This window comes from Mirounga angustirostris, unplaced genomic scaffold, assembly GCF_029215605.1.
Source record: "Mirounga angustirostris isolate CCGP_5_RB_7025 unplaced genomic scaffold, mMirAng1.0.hap1 SCAF_3, whole genome shotgun sequence".
Lineage (NCBI taxonomy): Eukaryota > Metazoa > Chordata > Mammalia > Carnivora > Phocidae > Mirounga > Mirounga angustirostris.
In genome coordinates, this window is record NW_026991711.1 from 99,582,783 (window position 1) to 99,599,141 (window position 16,359).

The following is a 16,359-nucleotide window of genomic DNA, read 5'->3' on the forward strand; positions in this document are numbered from 1 at the left end:
AATTATGAAAAGCACTTTCTAAGTGCCTAAACCTTGTTGCTTCAACATATTACAACTCTACTAAAACCCAGAACAGGGTGATCTTAAAGACAATACAGCATTATAACAAAGTCTTTTAGACACAGGATAATAAACAACAAAGTATGCCCTAGTGAGTACAGATGTGATGAAAACGTTCTCATTGTTTCTTCAAAAATGTCCTTGGTGAAATTATAATTTGTACTTACCAAAAGAAAATAATGGTCTTCTGGTTCTGCCCTTAAATATTTAAAGATCACTTGTTCCATAAACCTTTCCATCAAGTCCCAATCTTCAACTATACCATGGCGAATTGGCCACTATTAAAACAAAACACAAATGAAATCTTATTAATGTCAAAAGTAAATAAAACTATCAAAAAATGGAGAATATTAAATCAGGACAGCATTTTTCAGGTGTGATTTAATGACACTGTAGATCATCCTTAGGAGACGCATACTTTACTATTTAGAGATCAATGAAATTATTCCCACAACATATTTTCAGACGGTTCAATTAAAATACATAATGTAAATATTAGGAAGAGAATCACCACAGCAATCCTGTGATGGACAAATCAAGAAGGATGAAGATTATTATACACAATGGGATTAACAAAGAGCTTAATAATAATCTGTGCTCAAAGAATCTGAAACTAAATAAGAAGTTTGGTGAGGTTTTTTTTAAGATTTTATTTATTTATTTGAGAGAGAGGGAGAGAGAGCACTCAAGTGAGCAGGGGGAGTGGGAGAGGGAGAAGAGAATTTCAAGCAGACTCCCCACTGAACCCAACCTCAGGACCCTGAGATCATGAACTAAGCAGAAATAAAGAGTGGATGCTTAACCGACTCAGCCACCCAGGTACCCCAAGAAGTTTGGTTTTAAAAGAAAGAGAAAAACAATAGCTAAAAGGCTGAGGAAAAGGAGTACACATAAAGATTGAGAGAAGTTTTACTGTTTGGTTTGTTTGTAGCATTTGGAAGACTTAAAAATGTGTTTAAGAGAACACAATCAGTGAAGAAAAACTCTGGCCTCTTAGCTCACTGACTTCATCACCTTCAAAAATTTCTTTTCCATTTTGGCTGCAGTTTAGATCTTAGTATCACTATTACATCTCTAAATTCCTAAAATCCAAATTCAACCCTCTCTGATTACTACCTTTTCTCCTCCTACCATACTCTAGCAGCCCACTATACTCCTGATCACAATTAGACTTGCAGTCCACTGGCTTTTATTTATTTATTCCTTAGCCATCAAACCTGCCCAAACACACACACACACAGAGTTTAGATTTTATGCTCCATCACTCTGAGTATTCATATTTCCTTCTGTTATTCCACCTATCAAAACCCAACCTAGCATGACACTTCACTAAATTTGCCTATACCCGGAATGCTGATTACACTGAAGGCACATACATAACTAGGTGGATAAAACTAAGAATTTGTAATTGCTATTCTCAAATGAACCTAACTTTGTGTGGCAAGTCTTTATTTCGCTACTCTGTTCATCTTCACTCTTCACAATGATAATTTTAAATGTCCTATCACTCATATTTCACCTTCTCCCCCGACTCCTTGGGCAGCAGAGATGATGTCACCATGTATTTCACAGAGAAAGCAGAGGCCAAAAGTCAGGAATCCGACCTTCCTCCACCAAATCTATAAAACTGATTCCATACTTATCCGTTTCACTTCTTTATAATGTAAGAGACCCTCCACAGATCAATTAGATCATCTGTGCTCTGGATCCCATTCCTCTAGCTTTCTCAGAGACCTGGACTGGACTCCATCTTTCCTGTTACTTAAATCTAATGGCTCCTTCACATTAGCATTTAAACATCTCTTCCATCTTCACCCCACAACTTGTCTATTCAACTATCTTTGCCTCCCAACTGCAGCGAAACCTCACTGAACATTACTGTCATTTTTTCCTGGCCTAACATTCACAATCCAACCTACCTGAACCCAGCCTCACTGGGTTCTCACTCTTCTAAAACTATTCTTATTAAGGTTATAAATGACATCCTTGCAGCTAAAGACAGTAAGTAATATATGGGCTCTAGCTTACTTGATAGATTCCACACTATTTACATTCCTTCCTGTCTAGCCCAGGCTCTCTAACCACGGCTTCTCAGTCTCCTTTGTAGGCTTTTCCTTTTCTATCCAAACCTAACTGGTACATTGAACAGGCCCCATCTTGGGCCTCTTCCCAAGTACATTCCCCTAATTTCATCCTTTCTAGAAGTTTATTGATATCTTCCAAGTATTTGTCTCCAGCTGTCCTGTTTCAGAGCTCCAAGAGCCACATTACTTGACTGCCTAACAATGTATAAGATGTCTCTCAGGTACCTCAAACATAACATTCAAAACTAAACATGTCTCTAGATACAGCAATGTGGAGGTAAAAGAAAGCCACTCACATTGACAGCTCTGAGATCTAGTGAGTATGGAAAAGTAAATACCGCTCATGTGAGTGAAAATTTTCCTCTCAGGATAAAAAAAAAAAAAAAAGAGTTAAAGCAAGATTGGGAAAAGCTACAGGGAAAAAGAAATTTCTCTGGTGAAGAGGTTGAGGGTATCAGGCCTGTAACGGAGTAAAATTCCAGATGCCACAATCACTGAAATAATTTTTTTAAAAGATTGTATTTACTCATTTGTGAGAGAGAGAGAGAGAGTGAGCACAAGCAGGGGGAGAAGCAGGCTCCCTGCCCAGCAAGGAGACCGATGCAGGACTCAATCCCAGAACCCTGGGATCATGACCTGAGCCGAAGGCAGACATTTAACCGACTGAGCCACCCAGGCATCCCAAACAAACTGAGTTTTAAAAGAAAATACTATTTTTACAAATCATAAAAATATACCTTTGTTGCATACGTAGGTTTTTCTATTGCTTCATCACCAATAAAGAAGTCTAGGTCATCAACACCTTTCATCACCCTCCTTTGAGCTTGATCACCCACTTTTGCGGACTCCTTAATAGCAATACCTCAAAAATAAAAGTTATTTATACATGTCAAAGTTTGCTTTTTTCAAATGAGACAGAATTTTAACTTCTATTTCTTCCATTATAAAGTATTACTAAACAAAACATGATCTAACACACTTAAAACTGTTAAAGCACAGAGGTCATTTAAAAAATCGATGACAAAATTCATTTAACACAATGAAATCTCAACTTCCATCCACAGACAAGGCCTCAAGTGTAAAAGGCCAAAAAAGAGTACTGCTGTGGGAATGTTTCAGTTGTATTTTTTAAAACTATGTAAGATCTATTTCCATTTGAGTAAAATTATAATCCCACCAAGTCAATATATGCTTAATGGACAATCAGAAAGAAAAAACTGGAAACACTAACAAATGAATATGGGAAAACTGCAAGGAGAATTTTTTTTAAAAAAGCTTTCTTCTATTTGCACTATTATGGACTGGTAATTTAAAAATAACACTGGCATAGGGTTCTGTTAAACTTTAATCACATATACAAAGGGAAATTTCAAATCATTTAGGTAAAAATCACAATACTCCCCTCGAATAATTTCAGAAATCCAGCACACAGTTCTTGACCTAAAACCTGTTATATATTTTTAACTAAGTTATAAATTTCTGAATCCATCAAGTTAAGCAGTCATTCATTCAAAATAATTATCTGCATGCACTTAAATACACTTCCATTTAATAACAATTATATCCCTAATAAGATGGGTAGAAAATACTGAATGAATGACATTCTAAATCCAGTCTACTCCTTCAAAATTTTAGAAAGCTTCTCTAGTAATTTATTTATAATGTACATAGACATCCAGATGGCTCACTATAAGTTTCCTGAAAAACAAAGATGTATGCAAATAACCTTGAACCATATAAACAGGCTTTCCAGATCAAATATCCATGCTCATCAGTGGCAATCAACTGTATGTATCTGCTGGTTAAACACTGGACTTGCAGCATTAAAATTGGTGGAAAAAAACTCCAAAATCAAAAATCTTCTTTCAGCAGGGAAATGGATTTTTAACATGCTGCAACTTCTCATAAGAAAGACAATGAAAACTAAAATTGCACATTTTAGCAAAGAGATGAAAATAGAGACTGGATACAATGGTGATAAAATCCTAAGGTTCAAAAGATCAAGATTATATGGGTCTCCAACAAAGACAACACAGCCACTTAAGAACATAAAACATCAGTAATCTCATGAAATAAATGTTTAATCACAACATAACCTTATAAAAGATTATAAATTATGAAATAACAAAATTGGCATTTTATGGGTTGAACTGTCTTCCCAAAAGGTATGCTGAAGTCCAAACCCCCAGTACCTCAGAATGTGACCTTATTTGGAAATAGGGTCTTTTGAGTTAAAATGAGATTTTTAGGGTGGGCCCTAATCCATTATGACTGCTGTCCTTACAAAAAAGGAAATTTGGACTCAGCCACACAGAGAAGACAATGTGAAGACAGGGAGAAGACAGTCATGTGACTGGAGTGATGCATACACAAGGTAACACCGAGCATTGTCACCAACATGGGAAGCTAGAAGAGGCAAGGAAGGTTTCTCCCCTAGAACTGTCAGTAAGATTATGGCCCTGCTGACACCCTGATTTTGGACTTCTAGCCTCCAGAACTGTAAGTTTCTAATGTTTTAAGCCACCCAGTTTTTGGTACTTTGTTATGGTGGCCTTAGGATTAGGAAATTAATATAAACATACCTAAGATTCTAACACTAAACTCAAATATAACCGAAGTCAAGTACAAGTCCACAAAAGTATTCCATATTAGTCAGAAAAAAAGCTAGTATTTGTCATCAAATTCTTAAAATAAAGAACAACCAATATACTGATACACAAATGTGGAGGAAAAGTTAAAACACACACACACACACACACACACACACACCTGTCTTTCAAAGTAGACAACAAACATGCATAAATAAAACATAAGGAAAATACAATAGTACCACTAAACTAAGACCACTATAGTCATGTGAATGAGCTATTTCATCAATGTCACCTAAAATCCATTCTATGTTTTAAAGAATTAGATTTAGGTAGTAGCCTTAATTCTTTTGTTTTGTTTTTAACTGAAGTATAATCAACATAAAATGTTATACTAGTTTCAGGTATATAACACACTCATTCAACAATTCTATTCATTACTCAACACTCACCATGGTTAAGTGTAGTTACCATCTGTCACCATACAATACTACTACAGTATTATTGACTATATTCTCTATGCTGTACACTTTTCATTTCCATGACTTAACTTATTTTATAACTGGAAGTTTGTACCACTTGGTAGTAGCCTAAATTCTTACATAATAAATTCGTAGTTAAGTATCTAAAAGTATATCACAAGTACAAAGTCCAAACAGGTTTGTTACTGGAGAGTTAAAATTAAAAAAATAAAATATATACACACGTGTATACATGTATGTATGCGTGTGTGTGTGTATAAGCTCCCCTTTTAAATACAATTTTGACAATGCATTTCCCATATTTCACGTTTAATTTTGTCCTTGCTATATTAATTACAAAACCACTGACCTATTCATGTCCAATGAGTGCCCATTTGAAACTAAAGATATGCAGTTTTTGACAAGCCCAGTAATTTCTACCTTGCTCTCAACTTCACTGATTTGAAACCTAAGCTGTTTTCACTACTATCCCTACATGTTCATTTTTCCATTTCCTTATTTTCATAAATTAAGAAGAATACAATACACAAAAATATTCAGTCACATAAACTCCTGTGTAAAACTGGGGACACTCTAGGAGTCAGCATCACCAAGCAATGGCTCCAAACGTTTTTCATCTGATAATTTCAAGTCTTCATATGGCAGCAGGACAAGTAGATCAGAGGTACTACTATATAATGTATGAAAGGTAAACTGTTTGAAAGTCTAAAGTACAAAAGTATGTCCATCAAGAACGAGATACATAATCCATGCTAACAAATGAGAACACTAACAAACCAAGTGTGAGAGTTCTTCTAAAAACTACTGACAAACTACTGAAAGTCAATGGCCAGGCCAGAATGAAGTTAACAAGAGGACAGAACAAACACAACTTAAGTATGGTTATAAGATACTAAAAAACAGCTAAAGTCAACATCTCTAAAAAAGAGATGCCATCCTTCTTTTGAAACATGGACTCTCATCAGGGATGTCAATAAGCCTAAGCCTGGCAAACGGTAATCACGTCCACACACCAAAGAAGAGTCTTCATATGTATGTGATGGAGGATGCACTACTTAATATTTACATCCATGCACTGTTAACAGCAATATCCTCAAAGCAAAAAATTGTTTACTTATCAGCTCATTTATTTTTGTCTTTAAAAAGAGACATTTGGTAGATTTGGTAAACAAAGAACTAAAGAGCTAACATGAATGGTGAGAGGTGTGGAAATGAGGTCACACTTAGCAAACCATGTTTCTAAAGGACTAAATCTTATACAGTGTCAGAAACAATTATCTTTTACTGTATTACGGAAAAGATCTTTAAATCAGCTTATTTGTGACTTAAAAGAATACTTACAGGAAGGAATAATAAACTGTGGTTCTGTGTTTCCAGCATATCCTAGTTTTGTATACCTGCAAAACGAAAAGGAGAATTATGACGATTTCACTAATATCTTAGCAATTATGAACTTATTTCTCAGATTTCCATTTGTTATGAAGTGAGATTCCACTGTGAGTAAATATACAAAATTCTATAGGTTCAATGCATTTAAACATCCCTACTTTCCAAAGCTATGCCAAAATTATACCCACAGCTTTTAACAAGAAATTCTACTTCTACAAACTGATCCTACAGGGATACTCATACATACCTGAAATAACATATAACAAGACCATTTGCTACAATCTTGCTTATAACAGCAAGAGACTAAAAATAAACATGAAATGAGAAACTAGTTAAATATGCTAAAATGTTATGCAGCTATTAAAAAAAGGTTGAAGAAGCTTTTTATGGACTAATATGGAACAATCTCCAAAATGTACTGTTAATCGAACAAAGCAAGAGACAGAACAATGTTTTAAGTATGCTATATTTGTACAAAAGTAAGGAAGAGCGGTAAGAACATATGAAATATATTTGATTGTACAGGCACAGAATATCTCTGGAAGAATATAAAGCAACACTAATTTTGCTTGTCTCCAGGGAATGAACTGGGTAGGTGACAGGCAGGAGTGATAAGGAGATTTTTTATTAAATATTTCTCATACCATTTGAATGAATTACTATTCAAAATAACTGTAATTTTTAAATGTTTTGCCACAGTGGATTCAGCCTATAATCTTAAAATAGGAAAATAATGGTAACGATGATTAGGAACTATAAAAACTGAGCTTTAATAAGCAGCATGTTGTGGGCTACACAGGAGACAGCTGGACTTTTTCTGTAGCTATGCATGAAAACCTATTAACTATGAGCAGGCTTTAAAGAGAAAGTCACATTTTATATTATTCCATATTCAAACTCACTGCTAAAGAGCAGGCAGGTAAATTGCTGTGAAATTCTTGGATTCTAATAATATCTGCAGAACTTTTTTTTTCCCCCAATATAAGGAGGAGGGGGAAAAAAGCTCTCTTTGGGGGATATTTTTTTTTTTTAAAGATTTTATTTATTTATTTGAAAGAGAGAATGAGATAGAGAGAGCATGAGAGGGGGGAGGGTCAGAGGGAGAAGCAGACTCCCCGCTGAGCAGGGAGCCCGATGCGGGACTCGATCCCGGGACTCCAGGATCATGACCTGAGCCGAAGGCAGTCGCTTAACCAACTGAGCCACCCAGGCGCCCCTGGGGGATATTTTAGTCTCAAAACTAAGTTCAAGAACTTAGAGTGCCAAATATGTTAAATCACTAAAAATAAGTAGAAAACATAAACTGATCCAAATAGGATATGCTCTGACTAAACCTCTTCCAAGATTCCCCACTGTCCACGTTTAAAAAAACCAACAAACAAAACTTCTTTGCAAGGCATAGAAAAGAGCTCCTTTAATATTTGCCTCTTGACCACCTTTCCCAGCAGCCCTGACACACTACACCAGTCTCCCTAGCCATAAAATTGCTAACAGTTTCTGGACAGACCAACTCATTTCATGCCACGGAACCACTATTAACACTGTTCCAACTACAGGAGATGCTCCCCTTTCAACACTGAATGCAGCTGCTAAACTCTTACCCATCCTACAAAATTCAAGTTAAGTATTACTGCCACTCTGAAAACTTTTCTATCCTTCCAACAGTATACTTTGCCCCTACAGGAGACAAACTGAACTGACTTACGTCTTACTACAATAAAGACATAAAAAACAAGACACTCTAAAACTGTCTGAGCCACAACACTCTAAAAGTCTACTCTCTTAACACTTAGTGAAAGGATTAATACCTAATTATTCCTTCATCTAATCCCTCCACTTTTTTTTGCCATTAGTCACCAAGCAGTTCAAGTCATTATATGCAATGCCCTAACAGAATACCTTACTTCCAATTCTATGACCCCTACAAAGAATAATCACCCTAAAAATCATTGCCTAATTCAAAAATCTTCAAATGAAGCTGTACTGCCCACAAAATTAAGTACAAACTTGTTCCCATTTCTATAAAATGATTAATTCATTGTAATTCCTAAAGTCCCTTTCAGATAAAAAAAAAATATTACATGATTCTGATTTCTTCAGCTGAATATTACAGTACTTCACAATAAGCCACAATTAAAGTTTTTAAGTGTCTCCCATCATTTGCTTCCATGAACTCAGCTCAAAATACACTGCACTTGTTACTCATTTTCCCCTACATAACTTGCAATTTCCCATCGCATGTTATCTGTGCTTACATTGCACCCTCTCAAAATGCTCCCACCACAACTTAGGACTCCTTCATGAAGTCCTTCCTGATCATTTTAACTATTAGTCATTCAATAAACTCTTTTTCAACAACCACTCACTATACAAGCCTATATTGTTATTTTCATGTGCATAAATACCATCTCCCAAATACGGCAGTAAGATATTTGAAGTAGAAACCATATTACAGAAGAAATTCCCTTAAGGAAACCTTCATGTATCAAGTTCACCAAATTAATCAACATTCCATCCCTGGTCGAAATCAAATTCCCTAGGCTGAGCATATTCAGCAATAAATTACTTTCAGAACAAACACCAAAAGAAGAATCTAATGAACATAATACAGAACGGTCAATACATAATCAAAATAAATGTGCTCTTCCCAAAAAGACAAAAATAGCTACCTATAGCATATCAACTATATGGAAACATTTAATCATTTTCCTACATTCATAACAGCATAGACAAATAACTTCATGACACTGGATTTAGCAATGATTTCTTGAATGTGATGCTAAAAGCACAGGCAATAACAAAAAAATAAATTAGACACCATCATAATCTGCACCACAGGACACCATCAGCAGAGCGCAAAGGCACCCACGGAATGTAAGAAAACATCTGCAAATCATATACACACAGTTCCCAACTTAGAATGATTCACCTCAAAATTTTTTGACTTTACAATGGTGCAAAAGTGATATGCACTCAGGAGAAACTGTACTTTGAATTTTTAATTTTCATCTTCTCCTGGGCTAGCAATATGCAGTATGATACATCTGGTGATGCTGGGCAACAGCAGTGAGCCTCAGCTCCCAGTCAGCCACGTGATCATAATAAACAACCAATACACTTACAATCACTCTGTACCCATACAACCATTCTGTTTTTTACTAGCAGTACAAGCAGTCAATAAATTACATATTACCTTATTATAAAATAGACTTTCTGTTAGATGCTTTTGTCCAAATGTAGACTAATGTAAGGTTTTGAGCATATTTAAAGTAGGCTAGGCTAAGCTATGATGTTTGCTAGATTAGATGTATTAAATACATTTTTGACATAGGATACTTCCAACTCACAACGGGTTTATCCAGATGCGAACTCATTTTTAAGTGAAGATCTTTATCTGATAGAGTTAATATCCAGAATATATAAAGTACTCCTACAACTCAACCACAAAATAAACAAATACAATTAAAAAATGAGCAAAGCACTTGAATAGATATTTCTCCAAAAAAGAGATATACAAAAAGCCAATACACACATGAAAAGATGCTCAACATCATTAATAACTAAGGAAATACAAATCAAAACCAAATTAAATGCCAGTTCATACCCATTAGATTGGCTATTAAGGAAAGGAAAGGACAGGACAGGACAGGAAAGGAAAGGGAGGGAAAAGAAAAGGACAAATGTTGGTTAGACTGTGGAGACACTGGAACCCTTGCACATTCCTGGTAGTAAGGTAAATGGTACAGTTGCTGTGGAAAACAATATGATAATTCTTCACAGAATTACCATGGGATCCAACAATGCCATTTCTGGGTATATGCCCAAAAGAAAAAGCAGGGGGCTTGAAGACCAATGTTCACAGCAATATTGTGCATACAAGCCAAAAGGAGGAAGCAACTTAAGTGTCCACTGTCAGGTGAAAGGATAAACAAAATGTGGTAAATACATACAGTAGAATACTAGCCTTAAAAAGGAAGGAAATTCTGACACATGCGACAATATGGATGAAACCTTGAGAACATCATGCTAAGTGAAATAAGCCAATCACAAAAGGTCAAATATTGTATAATTCCACTTATATAAGGTACCTAGTCAAATTTTTAGACAGTAAGTAGGACATACCAGTCAGTTTGGAAGTTCCAGTTTGAGAAGATGAAAAAGTTAAGATGGAGGTGACAGTTGCACAACAATGTGAATATATTCAATGCCACTAAACTATACACTTAACAATGTTCTCATGTTATGTTATTTTACCACAATTTTTTAAAAAAACCTATACTTTGTAGCTACCTGGAAAAAAATTAAATTGGGTACATACTATACCATACATGCTGAAGTAATATAAATCTAAATGCATCAAAGATTAAAAGGGAAGAAAAATTAAACCGTAAGTTTTAAAATACAGGATAATTTCTTTGTAACCCTGGAGTAGAAGAGGCTTTCTAACTATAATTTAAAAACCAGACACTAAAAAAGATTGATATTTCAACTATGCAAAAATTAAAAACTTCTTCACAAAACATACCAAAAGTAGCCAAAAGAAAACCAACAGAGAAAAATTGTACTCAAAGACAAAGAATTAATCTCCTTAATATATATAGGATACCCAGAAGGTGATGATAAGGGAGAGAAAGAAATAAAGAGGAAAGGAGGGAAGGAAGAAGGAAAGGTAAAAGACAGTATCCATTTGAAGAAAAAGAAGTAGAAATGGCTATAAATGAAAAGGGGCTCAACTCCTTGGGGTTAAAAAAATGCAGATTAAAAGTACACTGAGGTAACATTCATACATTCATAGTTGGAATGCAAAATGATACGGTTATTTTGGAAAACACTTGAACATTCACTTACCATATGACCCAGCAATTCTACTTCTAGTACATACCCCCCCAAAATAAAAACACATGTCCACACAAAAATGTGTACACATTTGTTCAAAACAGCATTATTCATAATGGCCCAAAAGTGTAAGCAAAACATGTTCATCAACAAGAAAAGAGATAAACAAGGGTGATTTCTTCATATAAACCAAAATTACTCCACACATGAAGAATTTAAAAATGTAACCCATTCTCCAAGGAAAAGTATTCAACAGAAGACAAAATAACCCGGGCGCCTGGGTGGCTCAGTTGGTTAAGCGACTGCCTTCGGCTCAGGTCATGATCCTGGAGTCCCGGGATCGAGTCCCGCATCGGGCTCCCTGCTCGGCAGGGAGTCTGCTTCTCCCTCTGACCCTCCTCCCTCTCATGCTCTCTGTCTCTCATTCTCTCTGTCTCAAATAAATAAATTAAAAAAATCTTTAAAAAAAAAAAAAAAGAAGACAAAATAACCCAAATGTTGGAATTATCAGATAAGGACTGGAAAGAAGCTATAACTATGAAAATGAAATAAAGAAAAGTGTACTTGTAATGACTAATAACATAGTAAACATCACCAGAAACTCTAAAACTACATAAAGAACAAATGGAATTCTAGAACTGAACAATGCAATACCAGATAGACAAAATCACCAGATGAGCTGAACAACAGAACATAGGTAACAGAGGAAATAATCAGTGAACCTGAAGGCAGATCAGCAGAAATTTCTAATCTGAAAAAAAGGCGGGGGGGGGGGGTGGTGGTGGTTAAAAAAAGAAACATGAAGAAAAAAGAATAGAACCTCAGAAACTTGGGAGACAATATGAAAAAGGTGATATACTGAAGTCCCAGACAGAGAAGACACAGGGCAGTTAACACTTTTTGAAGGAATAAATGACAGAAAACTTTACCAATTTAGTGAAGGACAGCAATTTATAGATCTAAAAGGCTGAAAAAAAACCCAGAGTAGTATAAATACAAAGAAACCATACTTAGGCACATCATAGTCAAACTAAAAATCAAAGATAAAGAAAAAATATTGAAAGCAGCCGGAGGAAAAAGGTCCATTAACAGGAAACAAAAATTCAAATTACTACCACCTTATGAGAAACTACGAAGCCCAGAAGACAGTGGAAAAACATTTTTAAAGTCTGAAGAGGGTAGGACAACAGTGAACCCAAAAATCTATATGCACCAAAATATCCTTCAAAAATGAAAGTGAAATAAAGACATTTTCAAACAAAAGAAACTCACTGCCATCAAACCTGGACTAAAGTTCTTCACGCTGAGGGAAAATGATACCAGTGGGACAGTGAGGCATTAATAAAGAACATCAGAAACAGTAAACACATAAATGTAAAAAGACTTTTTTTACATTTAGTTTTTTGAACATACCTATAACTACAGCAAAAATCATATTATCTTGTGGGGTTATACTGTATGTAGAAGTAATATCTATGACAACTACAACATAAAAGGACAGTGGGAAGCACTGGCATGGGAAGCAGCAGGCAGGGGAGTTAATAGACTTCCTGAGATGCAAGGTCTCTACTCTGCATGAAGTTTTAAATTAACTCTAAAGAAACTGTGAGTAGCAACTTTTCTTAAAGATGTGTATTTAGATCCCTAAAGCAATCATTAAAAAATGCCAAGAGGTATGGTTAAAAAGCCAAAGGTAAATTAAAATGGAATTCCAAAAAATATTCAAATAATTCAAAAGGAAGGAAAGAGGAAAGAACAACAAACAGGGACAACAATTTTTTAAAAATAAACAAAACAGTACACCTAAGTCCAACCATAGCCATTATTACATTAAAAGAGACAAAACTCTCCAATTCAAAGGAAGCATTGATTTAAAAATAATAATAAACCAAGCCCCAACTATATGTTGTCTGCATGATATGCACTTTAAATATAAAGATGGAGAATGAAAAATGATGGATGGATAGCAAAAAGCAAGCCTAAGAATGCTGGAGTGGCTATATTAATATCAAATAAAACTACTCTGTAAGAAAAAGAGTAAATACCAGAGATAGAGTAACTTTATAATAATATAAAGGATAAATTCATCAAGACATAACAGTCTTAAATGTGTATGTGCCTATTAACATAAGTTTCAACATACTTCAAATGTATCACAATTAAATGCTGAGATAATTCAACCTTACAGTATCTCAGTTAATGGATAAAATGATAAATACCCACACCGAAAATCAGTAAAAGCATAGAGGATCAACGTTAATAACCATTTTGGTCTAACTGATACTTACAGAATATACTCAAGAAATGCAGAATATGAATTCTTACTAAGTACACATGGTACCTTCATTTGGACCATGGATGGGCAAATTATGGCCCAAAAATAAAATAAAACAAAAAGCCTCTGTTTTGGTATCACTAGTGAATTTAAAATGGCTTTTACTTTTTTTTTTTTTTTTTTTTTGCGTTTTTGGGAGAAGGAAGAGAAGTGAAGACAAAAGGGAGGAGAGGAAAGCAGCAGCAGAGACCATGCCTGGCCCACTAGCATAAAACAAAGACCATATGTGGCCCACAAAGCCTAGAATACTTACTATTTGGTCTTTTACAGAGAAGTCTGCCAATCTCTGACCTAGACCATATGCTAAGCCATAAAACAAATCTCAATAAATGTAAAAGATTAAAATCATAAATACAATGTTCTCTGACTAAAAAGGAATTAAGTTAGAAACCAACAATAAAAAGATACCTAAATAAACCCCAAACATTTGAAAATTAAACACTTCTAACTATAATCCATGACTCAAAGAAAAAACCACAAGGGAAATTATTTCAAGCTGATTAACAGTGAAAATAAAAATTTTAACATCAAAATGTGTGGGATGCAGTTAAAATAGTGCTTAAAAGGAAAATTCCAAGTTTCAGTGCTTATGTTGGAAAAAACTGAAAGGTCTAAAATCAGTGACCTAAGATTCCACCTTAAAAAGTTAGAAAAAGGAAAGCAAAGTAAACCGAAAATAAATAGAAATAAACAATAAACAGGATGGCAGAAATCAAGTTAATAGGAAATAGAGAAAATTAACAAGAAAAAGATGGTACCATGAAAAGATAGGCTGATCAAGAAAAAATAATATGGAAATTGCCAACAAAAGGAGTGGGAAGCTGGTTAACACTACAGATCATATAGATATGAAAATGGTAAGAAAAAATATTATAAACAACCATGCCATCGTAATAAACTCAAGATGTAATGAACAAATTCCTTCAAAGATACAATTTACCAAAATCAACACAAGATGAAACAAAAAATCTATTTGAATAAGTCCATAGTTATTAAAGAAATTATCAGTGACCTTTCCAAAAAGGAAACTGCAGGCCCAAGTTTCACTGGTAAATTCTATCACTCATTTAAGGAAGAAATAATCATTTTACATAAGCTCTTTCAGGAAAGAGGAAAAAACTCATCCCAAACCCTTTCATGAGGATAGCATAATTCTAATACCAAAATCAGAGACAGACATTTCAAATAAAGAAAATGGCAGGCCAATATCCATCATGAATACAGATGCAAAAATCCTTAACAAAACGAATACAATATGCAAAAAGGGTATATATATATACCATAACTAAGTGAGCCTTAGCCTAAGAATCCAAGCTTGGTTTAACAGTTGAAAAATCAAGCCCCTGCTTTTTTAGAACATCTCAATTAATTTTACTAGTTTGAAGACCACTCCTCAACATGCTATGGTCTGATGCCTACTTACCTCCCCAGACTCCTCTAAATACCCACTTGACTTTCATATCCCTCAACCCCTGCAAAACACACTGTAATATCTAAAGTAGACGGAATTACTCTTATAAATCTTGATAATTATAGTTACGAACAGAACACATAAATCCTAGCACTTACATAAAATAAATGCTCATCCTTCTTTCCGTTATTGTTTTTGTTTTATTTCACCCCAATCCTTCATTTCCTCGCAGGCCCTTTTCAAATCTTCCATTTTCATCATTCCTTTTGGATACATTCAATTTTCATAGTATGATTCCTAAGCAAAATCAGTAGAGTCTTAATGCCTTCCAACTTGCCATTCTTTATAAATGGTGTGTACTTACGTGTGTTCATGTGTGTGTACTTTTATTATTGCTTAAAGTACACTTTGTTACCTTGCACTATCTTAAGAATACTTCAAACCTAGTCCTTTTTAATGTCAATTCTAAACAGGGAAATTACACTTTGTGAATACCCTGAAATCTCAAAGAGACTTTCATGTGGTATCTCTTTTTGATGTCAATTGTAAACAGAAATTTACATTTACATGCAGAGTAAAAATACAATTACACATCAAGAACAATTCTATTATAGAATGCTAGAATATGCATACATTTTTTCCTTCTGGAACTCTACAAAAGAAGCTGTAAATTGTGATTGTCTCCAGGCAGCAGGATGGAGAGAAGGGAGAATTTTGTTTTCTAAATATACACTATTCTGTCTTAAATGATCTAACCATACATATACATTACTTTTTTTAAGTACAAGAACTTTTAAACTGATAACATTTGCCCATCATTAAAATTTTAATAATACTGAAAAAATATTAATGTTAAGTTTCCAACCATGCCTATATCCCCTAGCCACCCAGTTGCCATTCCAAGAGTAAATCACTTACATATCCCAGAAATAATTCATGCATGAACTTGCTTACGTATTACTTTGATTTAAAACCCGTCACTGGGTTATCTGGGCAGTCAAATTATGAATCTACTTTACTTCTCTACACTTTCCTGTATTTAAAAAGAAAGTGTCATTTTCTAAATGGTTTTTAAAAAGAGACCATAAAATGAAAAAGGCGAAGCTAGCACAATATAGTATTTTGGAAAACTAAACCAAAATTTTCCTTTGTGACCCCAAGGCAGCAAGTTAAA

General features: G+C 34.6%; 1 protein-coding gene across 1 annotated transcript in view; it reads right to left on the reverse strand.

Moving 5' to 3' along the window:
- Nucleotides 1-16,359, reverse strand: part of ACTR3 (actin related protein 3) — a 60,661-nt gene that overhangs the window by 28,397 nt on the left and 15,905 nt on the right. The window contains exons 2-4 of the mRNA XM_045868984.3: nucleotides 6,556-6,611; nucleotides 2,882-3,006; nucleotides 228-338 (exon numbers count right to left, since the gene is read on the reverse strand). Coding sequence (XP_045724940.1) covers nucleotides 228-338; nucleotides 2,882-3,006; nucleotides 6,556-6,611 — 292 coding nt within the window. The remainder of the gene's footprint in view (nucleotides 1-227; nucleotides 339-2,881; nucleotides 3,007-6,555; nucleotides 6,612-16,359) is intronic.